Genomic DNA, 22095 nt, shown 5'->3' on the forward strand with positions numbered 1-22095 from the left:
CAATAGAAACGACCTTGTCTTCAATCCATCAATAGCCGAGGTGTGTGGAGAAACACATTGTACAATATGAGGGGGAAGCTATAGTCCTAAACAAGCTTTCCAGTTTCACTGACTCACCCAATGATGTGCAGCTCACTCACCTGTGTTTTCTTTTCAGCAGGATCCATTTGCTTTACAACCTGTGTTTTCCAGCGATTTGCAATAGAAATATTGCTGAAGGCCTGTTTTGGCTGCTTGCTGTTCACTGACAGATTTGCCACATGTTCCTGACTGTAGACATGACTTGTGATTTGGCTGCACACAATCCACAACTAGGCTATTTAAAATAGGTATTGATCCTCTGTGGATAAATTATAGGCTGACTCCTGGTTTAGTATTGGGAATTATTTCATTTCTTTCTGAACAGACTGCAGAGTTCTCTCAGCTATTATTATATTAGGAAATAAATGAAATGCAATGCTGGAGAGATGAGAGTTGTCAACTCATATCTAAACTCAGCAAAAAAATAAACTTCCTCTCACTGTCAACTGCATTTATTTTCAGCAAACTTAACGTGTATATTTTTGTATGAACATAAGATTCAACAACTGAGACATAAACTGAACAAGCTCCACAGACGTGATTAACAGAAATTGAATAACGTGTCCCTGAACAAGTGGGGGGGGTCACAATCAAAAGTGGCCACCAGCTGCATTAAGTACTGCAGTGTATCTCCTCCTCGTGGACTGCACCTGATTTCTAGGACACATCTGCATATTTTCGAGCTCTGAAATGCTCGTGTGCAATAACTCAATTCACCTTTGCATTCCTTCTAAACAATGCAATTTAAAAAAAACTTCTGCAAAGGGTAATGTCTACAAATATTAGTCCACTCTGTTCATAACAGATTTTAGTTTTGGGAACAGAACTGTTTTGAGTCATTTATTAATTTATCTAAATTCAAGAAATCTACTACAGGTTAAGTTTAGTTACGTTGTGTAGCGTGTACTTTTGTCTAATTTGAACAAATTCACGTTTTGTTGTCAATGCTTACCTACCTGATTACCCACTGGAGCTGAGTACCAGCACCTCAATTTTCTACTGCTTGAGCTCATGTTCCTCTTCTAGAAAAATAGCTCAACGGTATTGTGAAGCTCCTGTATCTAAATAATAACATTACTGGCACCCACAATGAGTACATACACCTATTTCAGTCCAAGTCAAGCACTGAATTTGATCATTGAACAAGAAGAAATAGAATATATTTTAATTGAGAATAAAGAAAGTGCCAGAACTGTCAAGACAATTACCTTTTTGTGTCTGTTTCACATTGTTACTACAGGACGACTAGAATTAAGTCTGAGGTCAACATCAATTGTGAGGACAAACCCAACCTGGCCCTCACCTTCCACACTATGTCCAAACCTACATTCACTGGGTCTTGATTGTGACAGTGGAGCCCAGTTTGCACTGCAGGATCCAGAGATGGCATCAGTGAAGCTGGAAGACTGCAGTCAAACACTGGAGCTGAATGTCAACATTAAAGATGAAGAAGAGGAGGAGAAGATTGGGAAATCTGTTTCTCATGGTAAGAACAGGTTCTATCTAAGTTTGTTATTCATTCCAACTTCCCACTGTGTATGAAAAGTTGCAGTAGAACTGTTTCATGATGAACTGTTTTAATGAGAAGGTAGATATTATTTAAAGCTACTGAGACTTGCCTGGTTTGACACCAGCAAAGGGAGCGTTTATTCACTGGGCTGTCTGGAGGGCTCAGAGAGCAGACTAAAGAAGTGACGGAGACAAACTGCCAGTGTTTTAAAGTTCTATGATTTATTTATTTTTTTTAATGTTCCTTTATTTATTATTTACATTGACATCCTACATCCGGCCAAACCCGGACGACGCTGGGCCAATTGTGCACCGCCCTATGGGACTTCCAATCATGTGATACAGCCTTGTTACCAACCCTTGTGATAGTGAGTGGAAGATGATATAATTTTAACGACTTTAAGAAAGGTTTTATTCTCTTTTGTTTTGTACAGCCTACTGATATGAATAAATATGTCATCTGGTACAGCAGAAGAGGACTGGCCACCTCTTTTAGCATGGTTCTTCTCTACGTTTCTTCCTAGGTTCCTGCTTGCTCGGGAGTTTTTTGTGTGACCACTTTGCATCTACATTTGCATTGCTTGCTCTTTGGGGATTGAGGCTGGGTTACTGTAAAGCACTTTGTGACAACTTCTGATGTAATAAGGGCTACATAAAATACATGTGATTGACATGTATATCACATCAACTGACTGGTTCTTCTGATGTTGTTCACACAGGAGACCGTGTTGAGACGTTCTCTACATCCAGAGAGCAACAGCAGGAAGATCACAGAGATAAGAGGTCTCACCACTGCCCACATTGTGAGGAGATTTTCCTATTTCTATCAAAGCTAAAAAATACACCTAAAAATACACACAATAGAGAATCGGTTTTCCTGTACTGACAGTAGGAAGAATTTCACAACATCAAAGGCTCTGACAGTTCATCAGAGAGTGCATACAGGAGAGAAGCCGTATTCCTGCTCTGACTGTGTAAAATGCTTCACAACATCAACTGAGCTAAAAGTTCACCAGAGACACACACAGGAGAGAAGCCTTACTCCTGCTCTGAGTGTGGAAAGAGTTTCTCTCAACTAGGCACCTTAAAACACCATGAACGTATACACACGGGAGAGAAGCCTTACTCCTGCTCTGACTGTGGAAAGAGTTTCTCTGTACTGGAACACTTGAAAGCACATGAACGCATACATACAGGTGAGAAGCCTTACTCCTGCTCTGAATGTGTTAAATGCTTCACAACATCAACTGGGCTAAAAGTTCATCAGAGAACACATACAGGAGAGAAGCCTTACTCCTGCTCTGATTGTGTAAAATGCTTCTCAACATCATCTAGGCTAAAAGTTCATCAGAGAACCCATACAGGAGAGAAGCCTTACTTCTGCTCTGACTGTGCTGTGAGTTTCTCTCTACTGAGCCACTTAAAACGACATACACATATACACACAGGAGAAAAGCCTTACTCCTGTTCTGACTGTGGAACGAGTTTCTCTCTACTGAGCCACTTAAAACGACATACACATATACACACAGGAGAAAAGCCTTACTCCTGCTCTGACTGTGGAAAGAGTTTCTCTGTACTGGGTCACTTAAAAAGACACCGACATGTACATACGGGAGAGAAGCCTTATTCCTGCTCTGACTGTGTAAAATGCTTCACAACATCAACTGAGCTAAAAGTTCATCAGAGAACACACACAGGAGAGAAGCCTTACTCTTGCTCTGATTGTGAAAAATGTTTCACAACATCAACTGGGCTAAAAGTTCATCAGAGAAAACACACAGGAGAGAAGCCTTACTCCTGCTCTGATTGTGTAAAATTCTTCACAACATCAACTGGGCTAAAAGTTCATCAGAGAACACACACAGGAGAGAAGCCTTACTCTTGCTCTGACTGTGGAAAGGGTCTCTCTCGAATGGGCCAGTTAAGAAGACACCAACGTAAACATAAAGGAAATATGCCTTACCACTGATCTGACTAGAAAATGTTTTAAAACAACAGCTGAGCTAAAGGTTTATCAAAGAACACACAGGAGAGAAGCCTTATGTCTGCTCTCAATGTGGCAAGAGTTTCTCCCAATTGGGCAATGTAAAAACACACCAACAGATACACACTTAAGAGAAGCCTTATCACTGCACTGACTGTGAGAAGAGATTCTACAGATTGGGCCATTTAAAAAGACACCAATGTATACATAAAGGAGAGAAGCCTCATCAGTTCTCTCAGACCAGCTAAGATTAATCACGCCACTTAATTATCATCTCATAAAGTAATTGGCAACGTTGAATTGGCTCAAATTAAGAAAGTGTAGAACACTCTATTGTAATCCTATTGATTCTCACTGTGAGAGAACTGTGCAGAGGAAAGGGAGTGGTTTATAGGATGTTAGCCTCTTTACTTTACTGATCAGTGTGCACCTTGTCGGTTTTGGTGTGTTTTGTTAGCTTCTACTGCAAATATATTGAGCTGACCTTGGATTTGCTTAAGGTTGAATATCCTCTATGAGGCGTCTCACAATGGAGTCTGATGGTTGACTGGGTGGTACTGCTTCACTCTGCAGTTTTCTGTGGGAATGAGCTAGTAGACACAACATACACTGAGTGTACCAAACATTAAGGACACCTGCTCTTTCCATGACATAGACTGACCAGGTGAACCCAGGTGAAAGCTCTGTTCCTTAATGATGTAGTTTTGTGTATTTATTATGGATCTCCATTAGCTTTCCGCAAAAACAAGAAACTGCCGTTGCAGTGGGCTAAGGAATGAAAACACTGGAAAGTTGGAAACCTACTGCCTGGTCTGATGAATCCCTGTTCCTGCTGTTTCATGCTGATGGGAGGACTGGGGTATGGAGGAAACCATGAGGACATACATCCAGTGGTGGAAAAAGTACCAAACTGTCAGACTGAGTGAAAGTAATGAAACCTTAATAGAAAATAACTCACGTAAAAGTGAGTCACCCAGTAAAATACTACTTGAGTAAAAGTATTTGTTTGTAAATATACTTAAGTATCAAAAGTAAAAGTAGGAATCATTTCAAATTCCTGAAATTAAGCAAACCAGACTGTACAACTGTGTTGTTTTTTATATCACGGATAGCCAGGGGCAGACTCCAACACTCAGACATCATTTACAAATGAAACATTTGTGTTTAGTGAGTCCGCCAGATCAGAGGCAGTAGGGATGACCTGAGATGTTATCTTGATAAGTACGTGAACTGGACCATTTTAATTCCTGTTCTAATTGTAAAAACGTACTTTTGGCTGTCAGGGAAAATGTATGTAGTAAACGGCACATTATTTTCTTTCGGAATGTGGTGAAATAAAAGTAATTGTCAAAAATATAAATAGTAAAGTACTGATAACCCCCAAAAACTACTAAAGTAGTTCTTTAAAGCTTTTTTTGTTTCAGTACTTTACACCACTGCATGCATCCATGCCGTGTGTCAGCATTACAGGCTGGTGGTGTGATGGTTGGGGTGTGTTTTCAGGGCACACATTGGGCCCCTTGATAAAAGTTGAGCAACATTTGAATGCCACAGGATATCTAAACATCATTGCCAATCAGGTGCATCCCTTCACTGCAGCAGTTTATCCATCTGCAAATAGTTTTCTTCAGCAGGATTACGCCACAAGGCTTGTCCAGGAATGATTCCAAGAACATGACAGTGAATTCAGTTTACTGCAGTGGCCTGACGAGTCACCAGATCTCAATCCAATTGTGCATCTGTGGGAGGAGATGGAAGGAGCTATTCGGAGTAGAGATCCACTCCCAGCCAACTTGACACAATTGTGGGAAGCATTGGAGTCAACATGGGCCAGCATCCCTGTGGAACACCTTCAACACCTTGGACAGTCCATGTTCTGATGCATTGAGGCTGTTCTGAGGACAAAGGGGGTTGCAACTCAATATTAGGAAGGTGTTTCTAATGTTTTGTACTCCGTGTATGTCAGAAAAGATGATGTGATGATCAGTTTTTAGCATTAATTTGAGTGGATTGTTTTATATTACTAAACAACTTTTGTTTAATGATAAACAGGCTATGAATCGACTACTTGTGTTTATTAAATTGTATTTTAATATTGTATTCATTATTGTAGTCATTGATGATGAATGTATTTGAATAACTGTGTTGAAGTTAATTGATCTGGCGGCAGGTAGAAATTAGTAAAAATAAAGAAAAACCCTTGACTGAGTCGGTGTGTCTCTTGAGCATAACATACCCCAATTTTTATTTTTATTTTTTTATTTCACCTTTATTTAACCAGGTAGGCTAGTTGAGAACAAGTTCTCATTTACAACTGCGACCTGGCCAAGATAAAGCATAGCAGTGTGAACAGACAACACAGAGTTACACATGGAGTAAACAATTAACAAGTCAATAACACAGTAGAAAAAAAGGGGAGTCTATATACAATGTGTGTAAAAGGCATGAGGAGGTAGGCGAATAATTACAATATTGCAGATTAACACTGGATTGATAAATGATCATGTACAGGTAGAGATATTGGTGTGCAAAAGTGCAGAAAAGTAAATAAATAAAAACTGTGGGGATGAGGTAGGTGAAAATGGGTGGGCTATTTACCAATAGATTATGTACAGCTGCAGCGATCGGTTAGCTGCTCAGATAGCTGATGTTTGAATTTGGTGAGGGAGATAAAGGTCTCCAACTTCAGCGATTTTTGCAATTCGTTCCAGTCACAGGCAGCAGAGTACTGGAACGAAAGGCGGCCGAATAAGGTGTTGGCTTTAGGGATGTATCAGTGATGTATTGTTTTTTGCGGAAAGCTAATGGAGATCCATAATAAATACACAAAACTACATCATTAAGGAACAGAGCTTTCACCTGGGTTCACCTGGTCAGTCTATGTCATGGAAAGAGCAGGTGTCCTTAATGTTTGGTACACTCAGTGTATGTTGTGTCTACTAGCTCATGTATCAGTGAGATACACCTGCTGGAGCGCGTGCTACGGATGGGTGTTGCCATCGTGACCAGTGAACTGAGATAAGGCGGAGCTTTACCTAGCATGGCCTTGTAGACGACCTGGAGCCAGTGGGTCTTGCGACGAATATGTAGCGAGGGCCAGCTGACTAGAGCATACAAATCGCAGTGGTGGGTAGTATAAGGTGCTTTAGTGACAAAACGGATGGCACTGTGATAAACTGCATCCAGTTTGCTGAGAAGAGTGTTGGAATCAATTTTGTAGATGACATCGCCGAAGTCGAGGATCGGTAGGATAGTCAGTTTTACTAGGTAAGCTTGGCAGCGTGAGTGAAGGAGGCTTTGTTACGGAATAGAAAGCCGACTCTTGATTTGATTTTCGATTGGAGATGTTTGATATGGGTCTGGAAGGAGAGTTTGCAGTCTAGCCAGACACCTAGGTACTTATAGGTGTCCACATATTCAAGGTCGGAACCATCCAGTGTGGTGATGCTAGTCGGGCAAGCGGGTGCAGGCAGCGATCGGTTGAAAAGCATGCATTTGGTTTTACTAGCGTTTAAGAGCAGTTGGAGGCCACGGAAGGAGTGTTGTATGGCATTGAAGCTCGTTTAGAGGTTAGATACCTCTATACATATCCAGAAGTGGACCTAGAAGTTTGTCCTTAATTATCTTCTAAATATCTATTTGGAGCCCATCTGGACCTGCCTCTTTACCTCCCTTCATATTGAAAATAGCATCAGATGTTTCAACACCATCCAATTCCTTTTCCAGATCCAATGTAATGTCTTCTGACATAGAGGGAAAATCAATACCTGATTAGTTAAGTTCTCAGGAGATTCAAAGTTGTAAAATGTATAATTTGCCCCATAATACATGCTTTGAAAGCCTCCCATCTGGTAGTCGCTGACGTTTGGTCAGTGTTCAATGTAAAATAAACATCTATATGCACTCCAACATAATGTAAGACGTCTGGGTCCTGTAACCATTTGGGACACAAACGCCAACTAGAGGATCCTTTTACTGGTTTTGTATCCCTATAGAATAATGACACAGGGGAACGGTCACTCAGAACAATACTATCATATCCACTTCCTGCTACATTTGGAAGCAATGAGCAAGAAACTAAAATGTAATCTATACGAGAATATGATTAAAATGTTGATGAGTAACGTGATTACTCCCTTTTCTACGGGTTCTTAATCCTCCAAGGTTCACATAGATTAAAGTCCTTAAACAAATGCTGTAATTTCTTTCTACTTTGCGAATGGAAAATGTCTAACCAGAAGAGCGATCTAGAGGAGGACCAATTAAAATCCCCTGCCATTTGGAAGGTTATCAATAGAAATGGGATCATCATCATTAGGACCATGAACATTAACCAGATGAATATGCTCATTCAAAGAGGTTCCTGTATCAAAATGTATCTACCAGATGTATCAGTTATAATGTTATCCACTTGAAACGGAACCGATTAGTGAATTCAAACCATAACAGAATGAGAATGAGAGGAGAAACAGGATGCTATTACTTGCCCTTGCCATCTCCTGTGTACCTTAAGTAGCACATCCTTCAACAAGTGAATTTCTTGTAGGAACACAATAGACGAATGAAGTTGTTTAAGCCTAGTAATCACTTGTTTAAACTTGGATAGTTTACAAACTCCACAGACATTCCACAAAGTAAATTTCAGTTTTGCATTTGATGTCATTTAACCAAGATGTAAACATGGAATAAGCTATAGCATAAAGGAATATTTAAAATATATTTAGTATCCACAAGGACCTCATTAATATTTTGTAGTGAGAAAAATATGTAAAGATCTGTTGGAACAAACAAAAAGAAATCTATGCTAACAACAGGTAAACACTGAACCCCATTCCACTGTCTCCCGAACCGAGACTCCCAACGCTTCCCCTCCCACCTCCCCCTAATCGTAGCCTGGTGGATGACTGATCCATAAAAGGGAGCAGTCTAACCTAACGACGCTAAACAAAACAAAGTGTCTCCTGCCTTCTCTCGGCCATTACTCCTCACGAGCAAAACAAAAGGCATATCTAGCAAGATGATATGTGAAATATCACAACAAAAGGCATATCTAGCAAGATATGTGAAATATCAAATCAAATGTATTTATATAGCCCTTCGTACAGCAGCTGATATCTCAAAGTGCTGTACAGAAACCCAGCCTAAAACCCAAACAGCAAGCAATGCAGGTGTTGAAGCATGTTGGCTTGGAAAAACTCCCTAGAAAGGCCAAAACCTAGGAAGAAACCTAGAGAGGAACCAGGCTATGAGGGTGGAGATTATAATAGAACATAGCCAGGATGTTCAAATGTTGATAACTGACCAGCATGGTCAAATAATACGTCTGGGACAGGTAGCACGTCAGGTGAACAGGTCAGGATTCCATAGCTGCAGGCAGAACAGTTGAAACTGGAGCAGCAGCACGACCAGGTGGACTGGGGACAGCAAGGAGTCATCATGCCAGGTAGTCCTGAGGCATGGTCCTATGGCTCAGGTCCTCCGAGAGAGAGAAAGAAAGAGAAAGAAAGAGAGAATTAGAGAGAGCATACTTAAATTCACAGAGGACACCGGATAAGACAGGACAAATACTCCAGATATAACAGACTGACCCTAGCCCCCCGACACATAAACTACTGCAGCATAAATACTGGAGGCTGAGACAGGAGGGGTCAGGAGACACTGTGGCCCCATCCGATGACACCCCCGGACAGGGCCAAAAAGGAAGGATATAACCCCACCCACTTTGCCAAAGCACAGCCCCACCAACTTACCATCCTGAGGCAAGGCAGAGTATAGTATATCACAACAAAAGGCATATCCCAAGAAACAAAGATCTTCTGTTGAATCTGACAATTCATCTTAATGGTTGTACATTCGTCTCAAATAAAACTGTGAAGGACCTCAGAATTACTCTGTACCCTGATCTCTCTTTTGAACAACATATCAAGACTGTTTCAAGGACAGCTTTTTTCCATCTACATAACATTGCAAAAATCAGAAACTTTGTCTACAAAAATTATGCAGAAAAATGAATCCATGCTTTTGTCACTTCTAGGTTAGACTACTGCAATGCTCTATTTTCCGGTTACCGGGTAAAGCACTAAATAAACTTCAGTTAGTGCTAAATACGGCTGCTAGAATCCTGACTAGAAACCCCAAAAATATCATATTACTCCAGTGCTAGCCTCCCTACACTGGCTTCCTGTCAAGGCATGGGCTGATGTCATGGTTTTACTGCTAACCTACAGAGCATTACATGGGCTTGCTCCTACCTATCTCTCTGATTTGGTCCTGCCGTACCTACCTACACGTACGCTACGGTCGCAAGACGCAGGCCTCCTAATTGTCCCTAGAATTTCTAAGCAAACAGCTGGAGGCAGGGCTTTCTCCTATAAAGCTCCATTTTTATGGAATGGTCTACCTAACAATGTGAGAGACGCAAACTCTGTCTCAACCTTTAAGTCTTTATTGAAGACTCATCTCTTCAGTGGGTCATATGATTGAGTGTAGTCTGGCCCAGGTGTGTGAAGTTGAACGGAAAGGCTCAACTCGTCGTGTTTGGAGGACAAAGAATGCTGAGTTGCATCCAAAGAACACCCTACCTACTGTGAAGCATGGGGGTGGAAACATCATGTTTTGGGGCTGTTTTTCTGCAAAGGGACCAGGACGACTGATCATGTGTAAAGGAAAGAATGAATGGGGCCATGTATCGTGAGATTTTGAGTGAAAACCTCCTTCCATCAGCAAGGGCATTGAAGATGAAACGTGGCTGGGTCTTTCAGCATGACAATGATCCCAAACACACCGCCCAGGCAACGAAGGAGTGGCTTCGTAAGAAGCATTTCAAGGTCCTGGAGTGGCCTAGCCAGTCTCCAGATCTCAACTCCATAGAAAATCTTTGGAGGGAGTTGAAAGTCCGTGTTGCCCAGCAACAGCCCCAAAACATCTCTGCTCTAGGGGAGATCTGCATGGAGGAATGGGCCAAAATACCAGCAACAGTGTGTGAAAACCTTGTGAAGACTTACAGAAAACGTTTGACCTCTGCCAACAAAGGGTATATAACAAAGTATTGAGATAAACTTTTGTTATTGACCAAATACTTATTTTCCACCATAATTTGCAAATAAATTCATAAAAAATCCTACAATGTGATTTTCTGGATTTGTTTTCCTAATTTTGTCTGTCATAGTTGAAGTGTACCTATGATAAAAATTACAGGCCTCTCTCATCTTTTTAAGTGGGAGAACTTGCACAATTGGTGGCTGACTAAATACTTTTTTGCCCCACTGTATGCACAAACTCTTCCGAACTGTTTTGGCTGTTTTTATTTAACATTTATTCAACTAGGCAGTTCTTATCAAATTACACTGTAGAAGCACTGGTCCTCTTACATTTTAACTCCAGGTTGCATATTACAATATTTAAGGGCATATCAGATGGTCTGTTCTGGCCATAACAGTCACACCAAGCATAGGGTTGGTTGGTATAAGATTGAAATGGGTAAATAATGTACCCATGAAAACCCTATGAAATAGCTCCCCAATACCATCTGATGTATATATTTAATGTATTACATGAATGGTGACCACAACCCTTCCAACAATACATTTAAATAATGTTTTACTGTGATTGTTCCACCCTGCTGCATGTATTCAATGTATTCCATTTCAAATGTGTCTCTCAGTGCAGATTTACTTCCAGGCTATTATGACACATCTGGCAGTTTCATCTATGTTCCTGGGCCTCGTACAATGAAAAACATATTGTTTTTTGGTCACTACCATTCCACAAAAATAACATGCAACTGGTGCAACTAGCAAACCAAAAACAACATAATAGTAGTTACTTAGCCTGATAACACATCACTCCCGACAGACACAGGCAAAAATGGAGCAGCCTATACACCTAATCATTAGCGATCTGACATAATGTATTGCCTGGAAACTGTAGGCTACTAACTTACTATGGTCCTGTACCTCTGGCCAGGGTAGGCAAAGTTGTAATGTTGTGTATTGTATATACAGTATATACAGTATTTCACTTCAAACAGTTTATTTCATATAATTATACACAAGAGAGAAAAACATGTACAAACATTATTTTTCATTACATTCTTGTTAGTTAGCGGATGCTCTTATCCAGAGCGACTTATTGGACAAATAAGGGTACAGGACAAATAAGGGTTAATTGCCTTGCTTAAGGGCACAATGACAGATTTTTCACCAAGTCAGCTCGGGATTAAATCAGCAACTTTTCAGTTACTGGCCCAACACTCTTAACCGCTAGGCTACCTGCCGCCAGATCAATTAACTTCAATACAGTTATTTAAATACATTCATCATCAATGACTAAAATAATAAATCTAGTTTTAAAATGCAATTTATTAAACACAAGTACTCAATTCATAGCTTGTTCATCATTAAACAAAAGTTGTTTAGTAATATAAAATAATCCACCCAAACTAAAGCTAAAAACTGATCATCACACCATCTTTATCTGATATACACAGAGTACAAAACATCAGGAACACCTTCCTAATATGGAGTTGCACCCCCTTTGTCCTCAGAACAGTCTCCAATCGTCACGGCATGGACTGTCCAAGGTGTTGAGAGCGTTCCACAGGGTTGCTGGCCCATGTTGACTCCAATGCTTCCTACAATCATGTCAAGTTGGCTGGGAGTGGATCTACTCTGAATAGCTCGTTCCTTCTCCTCCCACAGATGCACAATTACAGTGAATTCAGTGTAATGTTCTTGGAACCATTACTGGACAAGCCGGGTGGCACAAGGCATAATCCTTCTGAAAAAGTCTATTTGCAGATGCATACAGTGCTGCCATGAAGGGACGCATCTGATTGGCAATGATGTTTAGATATTTTTTGCTGTTTCACTTTCATAGTTACTGTTAATTGAACACTGCAGTTAGATTAACAAGAATTTAAGCTTTCTGTCGTTATAAAGAAATGTCTATGTCCCGGAAAGTCGTCTGTTGTATACAACGTCATTCTAGTCACATTAGCGCACGTTAGCAACAACCGCCCCGGTTTAGGGACACCCATCCCGTTGAGCAGGGGTGGGCAACTCCAGTCCCCAGGCCTGATTGGTGTCACACTTTTCTCCATCCCTAGCAAACACAACAGATTAATTAAATTGCATTCTAAACTGAAGATCATGATTAGGTGATAATTGGAGTCAGGTGTGTTAGCTGGGGCAAAACTGTGACACCAATCAGGCCTCGAGGACTGAAATGCCCACAACTGACTTAGAGGATAATTTAAGGAATTTGAAATTATTCATACTTTTACTTTTGATACTTAAGTCTATTTACAACCAAATACTTAGACTTTAACTCAAGTAGTATTTTACTTGGTGACTTTCACTTGAGTTACTCTTGCCACATTAAGAGCAGAATTAAGGCTTCTCTCCTGTGTCTGTTCACTGATGACCTTTTAGGTCAGCTGTTGTTTTAAACCATTTTCTACAGTCAGATCAGTGCTAAGGCTTCTCTCAGTTTACCTTGGTGTCTTTTTAACTGACACATTCCAGAGAAACTCTTTCAACAGTCAGAGCAGGAGTAAGGCTTCTCTCCTGTGTGTATACGTTCATGTGTTTTTAAGTAGTCCAGTCGAGAGAAACTCTTTCCACAGTCAGAGCAGGAGTATGGCTTCTCTCCTGTGTGTGTTCTCTGGTGAACTTTTAGCTCAGCTGATGTTGTGAAGTATTTTATACAGTCAGAGCAGGAGTAAGGCTTCACTCCTGTATGTATACGTTCATGTGTTTTTAAGTGGCCCAGTTGAGAGAAAATCTTTCCACAGTCAAAGCAGGAGTAAGGCTTCTCTCCTGTGTGTGTTCTCTGATGAACTTTTAGCTCAGCTGATGTCGTGAAACATTTTACACAGTCAGAGCAGAAGTAAGGCTTCACTCCTGTATGTCTACGTTCATGTGTTTTTAAGAGGTCCAGTCGAGAAAAACTCTTCCCACAGTCAGAGCAGGAGCAAGGCTTCTCTGATGTGTGTGTTCTCTGATGAACTTTTTAGCTCAGCTGACGTTTTGAAGCATTTTACACAGTCACAGCAGGAGTAGGGCTTCTCCCTGTATGTATACGTTCATGTGTTTTTAAGTGGCCCAGTTGAGAAAAACTTTTTCCACAATTAGAGCAGGAATAAGGCTTCACTACCGTATGTATATGTTCATGTGTTTTTAAGGTTCTCAGTAGAGGGAAACTCTTTCCACAGTCAGAGCAGGAGTAAGGTTTCTCTCCGGTGTGTGTTCTCAGGTGAACTTTTAGCTCAGCTGTTGTTGTGAAGCATTTTACACAGTCAGAGCAGGAGTAAGGCTTCACTCCTGTATGTATACTTTCATGTGTTTTTAAGATGTTTAGTCGAGAGAAAGTCTTTCCACAGTCAGAGCAGGAGTAAGGCTTCACTCCTGTATGTAGACGTTCATGTGTTTTTAAGTTGCACAGTACAGAGTAACTCTTTCCACAGTCAGAGCAGAAGAAAGGCTTCTCTCCTGTGTGTGTTCTCTGATGAACTTTTAGCTCAGCTGATGTTGTGAAGCATTTTACACAGTCAGAGCAGGAGTAAGGCTTCAATCCTGTATGTATACGTTCATGTGTTTTTAAGTGGGAAAGTTGAGAGAAACTCTTTTCACAGTCAGAGCAGAAGAAAGGCTTCTCTCCTGTGTGTGTTCTCTGGTGAACTTTTAGCTCAGCTGATGTTGTGAAGCATTTTACACAATCAGAGCAGGAGTAAGGCTTCACTCCTGTATGTATATGTTCATGTGTTTTTAAGTGGCCCAGTCGAGAGAAACTTGCCCCACAGTCAGAGCAGGAGTAAGGCTTCTCTCCAGTGTGCACTCTCTGATGAACCGTCAGATTCCCTGATGTTGTGAATCTCTTCCCACAGTCAGTACAGGAATACGGATTCTGTCCTGTGTATTTTTGGTGTATTTTTAGCTTTGATAGAATTGGGAAAATCTCCTCACAATGTGGGCAGCTGTGAGACCCTTTAGCTCTGTGATGTTCCCTCTGTTGCTCTCTGGATGTAGAGAATGTCTCAACATGGTCTCCTGTGTGAACAACATCAGAAGAACCAGTCAGTTGGTGTGATATACATGTCAATCAAATGTATATTATGAAGCCCTTTTTACATCAGCAGTTGTCACAAAGTGTTCTACAGAAAGCCAGCTTAAAATCTCAAAAGAGCAAGCAATGCAGATATAGCAGCACAGTGGCCAGGAAAAACTCCCTAAAAAGCAGGAATCTTAGAAGAAATGTAGAGAGGAAACAGGCTCAAAGAGGTGGCCAGTCCGCTTCCGGCTGTACCGGGCGACATATGTATTCATATCAGTAGGCTGTACAACACAAAAGGGGAATAAAACAACTCTAAAAGTGGATAAGACTTGAAAGCTAAAAAGCTTGTCATCCTCTACTCACTATCACAAGGTTAGATACTACACAGACTCATTTCATAGGACTTTAAAACACTGGCAGTTTGTCTACTTCACTTCTTTAGTCTACACTCTGATCACTCCAGATAGACCAGTGAATAAAACAAATGCTGGCAATACTGGTGTCAAAACCATGCAAGTCTCAGTAGCATGAAAAAACAGCTACTTTTTCATTGAAACAGTTCTACTGCAACTCTTCATGCACAGTGGAACTTTGGAATGAAAAACAAACTTAGATAGAACCTGCTCTTACCATGAGAAACAGATTTCCCAATCTCCTCCTCCTCTTCTTCATCTTTAATGTTGACATTCAGCTCCAGTGTTTGACTGCAGTCTTCCAGCTTCACTGATGCCATCTCTGGATCCTGCAGTGCAAACTGGGCTCCACTGTCACAATCTGGACCCAGTGACTGTAGGTTTGGACTCAGTGTGGAATGAGAGAGACAGGCTGGGTTTGTCCTCACTGTTGATGTTACCTGCCTCAGACTTAATTCTAGTCGTCCTGTAGTAACAATGAGAAACAGACACAAAAGTTAGTCTTGACAGTTCTGGCACTTTTTATTCTCTAAAAATATATTATATTTTTTTCCTGTTCAATTGTCTAATCCAGTGCTTGACTTGGACTGAAATAGGTGCCGGTAATGTTGGTATTTTGCTGCAGGAGCTCCACAATACTGTTGAGCTAATATTCTATAAGAGGAACATGAGCTCAAACACTAGAAATTTGAGGTGACTGTACTCAGCTCCAGTGAGCTCCTGTCCAAGTCGAGCACTGATCTCATTTCAATAGATCTGGTAACTAAGCATTGACAAAACATTAATTAATAAATATTTGACAAATTATACACTTTAAAATTAGGCTACACAACTGTAAATGCACTTACTCTATACTAGATATCCCCTATACACAAATGCATAAATGACTCAAAAAAAACATTTAGTACAAGGTTGTAGTATGTTTTAGGCAGCACTGTCTTCACTGTATTACTCCAATCAAAAACCAATTGTATTTCATTTCACACCATAGTAACATTTATAGATAGACAGAAACAACTGAATGTCTCTGAATATTAGTACACGTGTAAAAAATTGATAATAATTACATTTAGCTCCAAAACAGTAATGCAACCACAAAATTGGCTCTCTGTTGCACCCTCAGTGCCTGAACTGAAGTACGTCGATGCAGACGGACTGGAATCCGCCATTTTACCAGCTCGTGAATTTTCCACAAAACCAAAAAGGACATGTTAAACGAACCCAGAAATCTAAAAAAAAATTGATCCTTTATGAAATTACCTTGACGAAATGATAAATATCCACTCAGACTAACCCAAAGTCTCTACGTGACTTGTAAAAAAAGTGATCACGTTCACTCACGCGGTTTGACATAAAAATAGCACATAGAAACTTTATCAAAACGTCATAATAACTTGACGTATTTGTTACCTAGCCTGTTATGACATATTATTTCGATATTATAACGTGCTATTACATACCAGTAGTAATATATTTGAAACGGACACAGAAGTTGTCGTCTCGACTGCACAATTCTGGCGTATCCTTTATTCCGAAGAATGATGTGCGCCTGCGCGGAACTACCTTTTCCCCCACTTCCAGTTTCTCAACCCAGAGACGTAACAACGCGAGACTTCAGATAAGGCTTGGGAAGCAGACCAAGCCGGGGTTTGACAAGTCAATGAGAAGTGAACAATTCTGATACTTTTGCAGCGTTTAATGGGGATCCTAATAAATACCAACAATATTCCGTCGGCACACACTTGATACATGGCCATTATTTTATAAATGTCATAACTGCAGTGGTTTATTCACAATCGCTCTCACTGCGTATCTTACATATCGCAGATTCACATGAATAGGCAGAAACTCTTTACTCTCCCAACGAAACTCCAGATATAACACCTTTTATCCGTGCCCTGCTCCGAAAAACAATGCTCTCTCCTTCTGCTCTTCTGAGCCGCATGAACTCAAAGCAAAACCACTACTGGTCACTCTGGCTGACTCTAACTTTCCTAATGCCTCCTTTACCATCTTCCTGGCCTCAAATGATCTCCCAAAAATACATAATTGTTGATGAATCGCACTTCAAAAGAACCCGATGTTAGTTTATAACTTTTGGTCTTTTTGCTACATTTTTCGTTGTCCCCGTCTTCCATTCATTCTCACCAACTTTACTCAACTGGGAGATATCAGACTCGAACAAGCACCTCCGCTTCGCCATATTTCCCTACAAAAAAACAAGACACACCCGGGTACGGACTAACTCCTGCACTGCAAAACAGCCGAAGATCAGCCTGATCAGCTTGTACTCATAGAAATGCCTGAGATACACGAATATAACTATACAATATTGCATATGGTATAAGTTTGATGATTTTTTTGATATACACCATGTAATGAAATATATTGATTTAAAATAAAATCGAATAGCTTGTTTGATGTTCTGATATAGACAGAATGACTGAAAATTACCTGTAATTTTAAATCATTAGTTTACAATTTCACAATGGAATTTATTACAATTTATAACCGTCATGTCTCCAAACTGGGAGAAGCAGAACGAGCAAGTCATTCACATTTGTTCATCAGGACGGTAACACAACGACACGAGGATAATTGTAAGCATCAACATTTCTGAAAACGTTTCTAATTTGATAGGGTTGTTATATTAACTATCAGTTTCTGTTGATGTCGCAAACTATTATTTTCTCTAGGCTAACTCTCTGCCTGGATAACTTAACTAGCTAACGTAAACTCGTACATCGCCTTGGTCCGTACAATTGCCCTTATTTTAGCGCCCAAAAATGTAATACTTCCAGATCGCTGTAATGTCAATACCATTGTAAGCACAATTTCTCCACTTTCCAACTGAATCAATTCCATGGCCTAAACGCTGCCTGTTTCTGCATAATTCAAGCAGGCAATGAGCCCCTTTGGATCTTTTTAAAAATTGCGGGTGGTGAAGCGAAACGAATGCCTGATAGTGAGAAGGAGAGATGTCTTGTGGGAAAATTGCTTTTCCCCCAAATCAAATCAAATTTTATTTTTCACATACACATGGTTTGCAGATGTTAATGCGAGTGTAGCGAAATGCTTGTACTTCTAGTTCCGACAATGCAGTAATAACCAACAAGTAATCTAACCAACAATTCCAAAACTACTGTCTTATACACACAAGTGTAAGGGGATAAAGAATATGTACATAAAGATATATGAATGAGTGATGGAACAGAGCAGCATAGGCAAGATACAGTAGATGGTATCGAGTACAGTATATACATATGAGATGAGAATGTAAACAAAGTGGCATAGTTAAAGTGGCTAGTGATACATGTATTACATAAAGATGCAGTAGATGATATAGAGTACAGTATATACGTATACATATGAGATGAATAATGTAGGGTATGTAAACATTATATTAGGTAGCATTGTTTAAAGTGGCTAGTGATATATTTTACATCATTTCCCATCAATTCCCATTATTAAAGTGGCTGGAGTTGAGTCAGTGTGTTGGCAGCAGCCACTCAATGTTAGTGGTTGCTGTTTAACAGTCTGATGGCCTTGAGATAGAAGCTGTTTTCAGTCTCTCGGTCCCAGCTTTGATGCAACTGTACTGACCTTGCCTTCTGGATGGTAGCGGGGTGAACAGGCAGTGGCTCGGGTGGTTGTTGTCCTTGATGATCTTTATGGCCTTCCTGTAACATCGGGTGGTGTAGGTGTCCTGGAGGGCAGGTAGTTTGCCCCGGTGATGCGTTGTGCAGACCTCACTACCCTCTGGAAGCCTTACGGTTGTGGGCGGAGCAGTTGCCGTCCCAGGTGGTTATACAGCCCGCCAGGATGCTCTCGATTGTGCATTGTGCAAGTTTGTGAGTGCTTTTGGTGACAAGCCAAATTTCTTCAGCCTCCTGAGGTTGAAGAGGCGCTGCTGCGCCTTCTTCACGATGCTGTCTGTGTGGGTGGACCAATTCAGTTTGTCTGTGATGTGTATGCCGAGAAACTTAAAACTTACTACCCTCTCCACTACTGTTCCATCGATGTGGATAGGGGGGTGTTCCCTCTGCTGTTTCCTGAAGTCCACAATCATCTCCTTAGATTTGTTGACGTTGAGTGTGAGGTTATTTTCCTGACACCACACTCCGAGGGCCCTCACCTCCTCTCTGTAGGCCGTCTCGTCGTTGTTGGTAATCAAGTCTACCACTGTTGTGTCGTCCGCAAACTTGATGATTGAGTTGGAGGCGTGCGTGGCCATGCAGTCGTGGGTGAACAGGGAGTACAGAAGAGAGGGCACGGAACGCACCCTTGTGGGGCCCCAGTGTTGAGGATCAGCGGGGTGGAGATGTTGTTGCCCACCCTCACCACCTGGGGACGGCCCGTCAGGAAGTCCAGTACCCAGTTGCACAGGGCGGGGTCGACACCCAGGGTCTCGAGCTTGATGACGAGCTTGGAGGGTACTATGGTGTTAAATGCCGAGCTGTAGTCGATGAACAGCATTCTCACATAGGTATTCCTCTTGTCCAGATGGGTTAGGGCAGTGTGCAGTGTGGTTGAGATTGCATCGTCTGTGGACCTATTTGGGCGGTAAGCAAATTGGAGTGGGTCTAGGGTTTCAGGTAGGGTGGAGGTGATATGGTCCTTGACTAGTCTCTCAAAGAACTTCATGATGACGGAAGTGAGTGCTACGGGGCGGTAGTCGTTTAGCTCAGTTACCTTAGCTTTCTTGGGAACAGGAACAATGGTGGCCCTCTTGAAGCATGTGGGAACAGCAGACTGAGATAGGGATTGATTGAATATGTCCGTAAACACACCAGCCAGCTGGTCTGCGCATGCTCTGAGGGCGCGGCTGGGGATGCCGTCTGGGCCTGCAGCCTTGCGAGAGTTAACACTTTAAATGTTTTACTCACCTCGGCTGCAGTGAAGGAGAGTCCGCATGTTTTCGTTGCAGGCCGTGTCAGTGGCACTGTATTGTCCTCAAAGCGGGCAAAAAAGTTATTTCGTCTGCCTGGGAGCAAGACATCCTGGTCCGTGACTGTGCTGGTTTTCTTTTTGTAATCCGTGATTGACTGTAGACCCTGCCACATACCTCTTGTGTCTGAGCCATTGAATTGAGATTCTACTTTGTCTCTATACTGACGCTGAGCTTGTTTGATTGTCTTGCAGAGTGAATAGCTGCACTGTTTGTAATCGGTCATGTTTCCAGTCACCTTGCCCTGATTAAAAGCAGTGGTTCGTGCTTTCAGTTTCACGCGAATGCTGCCATCAATCCACGGTTTCTGGTTTGGGAATGTTTTAATCGTTGCTATGGGAACGACATCTTCAACGCACGTTCTAATGAACTCGCACACCGAATCAGCGTATTCATCAATGTTGTTGTCTGACACAATACGAAACATATCCCAGTCCACGTGATGGGAGCAGTCTTGGGGTGTGGAATCAGATTGGTCAGACCAGCGTTGGACAGACCTCAGCGTGGGAGCTTCTCTCGTGGGAGCTTCTTCACTCGATCTGTCCAACTTATCACCTCTAAAATGTAAATAAAATACTATAAAGAGTTTATATAATGTGTCATTCCATACCTATTTGAAGGTTTCTGTCGAATTTGAATCGGGTTTTTAGGGCGGTGCTAAAGTGATCTTAGAAGTCAACAGCGGCTTTGAGAATGATGATCTCATGCAATGACGCAAAAAATGACTAGGTATCCCCTCCTTACCCCCGTCACTGTCCATTTCTTGTTTTTAAACGATAAGAGAAATGCTACACCTGGTGGAGAGAGATTGTAAGACAGAAATCGTTGCTTTATGCGTACTGTAAGTTACGACATGACGGAGGGTCCGTTTTTCAACTTTTCTCCAATACTATAGAGCCATTGACATGTCGATCAATGCTTGAATAGAAACCTAGTTCGCACCCCCGATTTTGAAGTCAACACAGTCCCATTAGTTTTCTTTGTAGCCTCGTTTGAATGTTGCGGTTGCGCACATTTGTACGGAATGGGGTGAGTTTACGTTAGCTAACGTTAGATAGTAAGGCGAGAAAGCAGGGCTAACATATTTTATGGTTGTACAAACAGTCAGCTAGCTTACTCTATCGGTTTAGCTAACTACGGTTAGCTATGTTTTCTGGTAACGGGTCATTGTCATTGTTTTTTGGCAGACATTTTTATTTATTTATTAACTAGCTAGAGACCAACATCAACGTTACTCTCTGGGTACCTACTGTGAAGCTGGTTGGTTTGCTAACTAACTGTAGTATGGGTTATCTAGCTAGCTAAGAACGTTAGCTTACAGGGGAGAGGACATTAATATGTTACAATTAAGAGGAGAATGTGTAAAATGCATTGACCAAAATTAACTAGGTAAGAAGCCTGTCAAAATGTAGTTCAAACTTGCTCTCAGTGTATTCATTACCACAGTTTGTTTACTATTTACCTTTATTAACTTTTTTTCAGAAAATGAAAAGTGAAGATTATAATTATACATCCACAACTGATCAAGACCAGAGCTGTTTCCCACGAATTATGCCAGGAAGTTGATTGTTCCTCAAAATGTGTGTGTTTTGATTCCCTCTGATATTTTATGTATAAATGATGGGTTTTGATGTGCATCTAATAACATTGCATGCATGATTTACTGTATGTCATGTGCTTAAGTGTTTGTTGCAGGACTATCCAGAAGTTCACCTGGGCAGGCCCAAAAAAGGCAGAAAAGCCAGTCTTGTTCTCCCTCTACCCCAGCCCAGGATGAATTTAATGGGGACACGCCTAGACATGGTAAGAGAAACTGGAGAGTCAGTGGGAAATGTCAAACCTTTCACAGGGGAGCATAGATGGGATTTTCCTTTTTGTATCAGGCATCACTGCCTAAGCAACTGGAGGAGCAGCGCCGAAGTGTGGATGCACAGAATCTGATGGTGAAATTTGCATTTATTTTTGACATTTCATTTACACTGTAGATTTAGTCAGCATCTTTCACACTACTTAAAGTGATACAATTGGTTAATTCCACTCTTACAAGCAATGCCTGTAGAATTTATTTTTATGTTTTATTAGTCCTACTGAGACAGAGGTTACTG

The 22095-nt window shown here is 41.2% G+C and overlaps 1 protein-coding gene and 2 long non-coding RNA genes across 4 annotated transcripts; 2 read left to right on the top strand and 1 right to left on the bottom strand.

The window, feature by feature from the left end:
* Window positions 1-2689: 2689 nt before the first annotated feature.
* LOC135532691 (oocyte zinc finger protein XlCOF22-like) lies at window positions 2690-3953 on the top strand (the record flags this gene model as incomplete). Its single annotated transcript, XM_064960163.1, has 1 exon — window positions 2690-3953. A coding segment is annotated over one exon (873 nt), but the record flags the coding sequence as incomplete, so codon positions are not given.
* A 3037-nt stretch (window positions 3954-6990) lies between these two features.
* Window positions 6991-16578, bottom strand: LOC135532692 (uncharacterized). 2 transcript variants are annotated; one of them, XR_010454379.1, is made up of 4 exons: window positions 16503-16578; window positions 15260-15508; window positions 14542-14625; window positions 6991-9053 (listed from the first exon to the last, which is right to left on the bottom strand). It is a non-coding gene; the product is annotated as an uncharacterized LOC135532692 (long non-coding RNA). The 2 variants fall into 2 exon arrangements; XR_010454378.1 differs by lacking the exon at window positions 6991-9053 and having other exon boundaries at window positions 14505-14625.
* Window positions 16579-20935: 4357 nt separating this feature from the next.
* Window positions 20936-21787, top strand: LOC135532693 (uncharacterized). The gene is made up of 3 exons (XR_010454380.1): window positions 20936-21019; window positions 21473-21570; window positions 21674-21787. It is a non-coding gene; the product is annotated as an uncharacterized LOC135532693 (long non-coding RNA).
* Window positions 21788-22095: the final 308 nt, after the last annotated feature.

This window comes from Oncorhynchus masou, unplaced genomic scaffold, assembly GCF_036934945.1.
Source record: "Oncorhynchus masou masou isolate Uvic2021 unplaced genomic scaffold, UVic_Omas_1.1 unplaced_scaffold_1989, whole genome shotgun sequence".
NCBI lineage: Eukaryota > Metazoa > Chordata > Actinopteri > Salmoniformes > Salmonidae > Oncorhynchus > Oncorhynchus masou.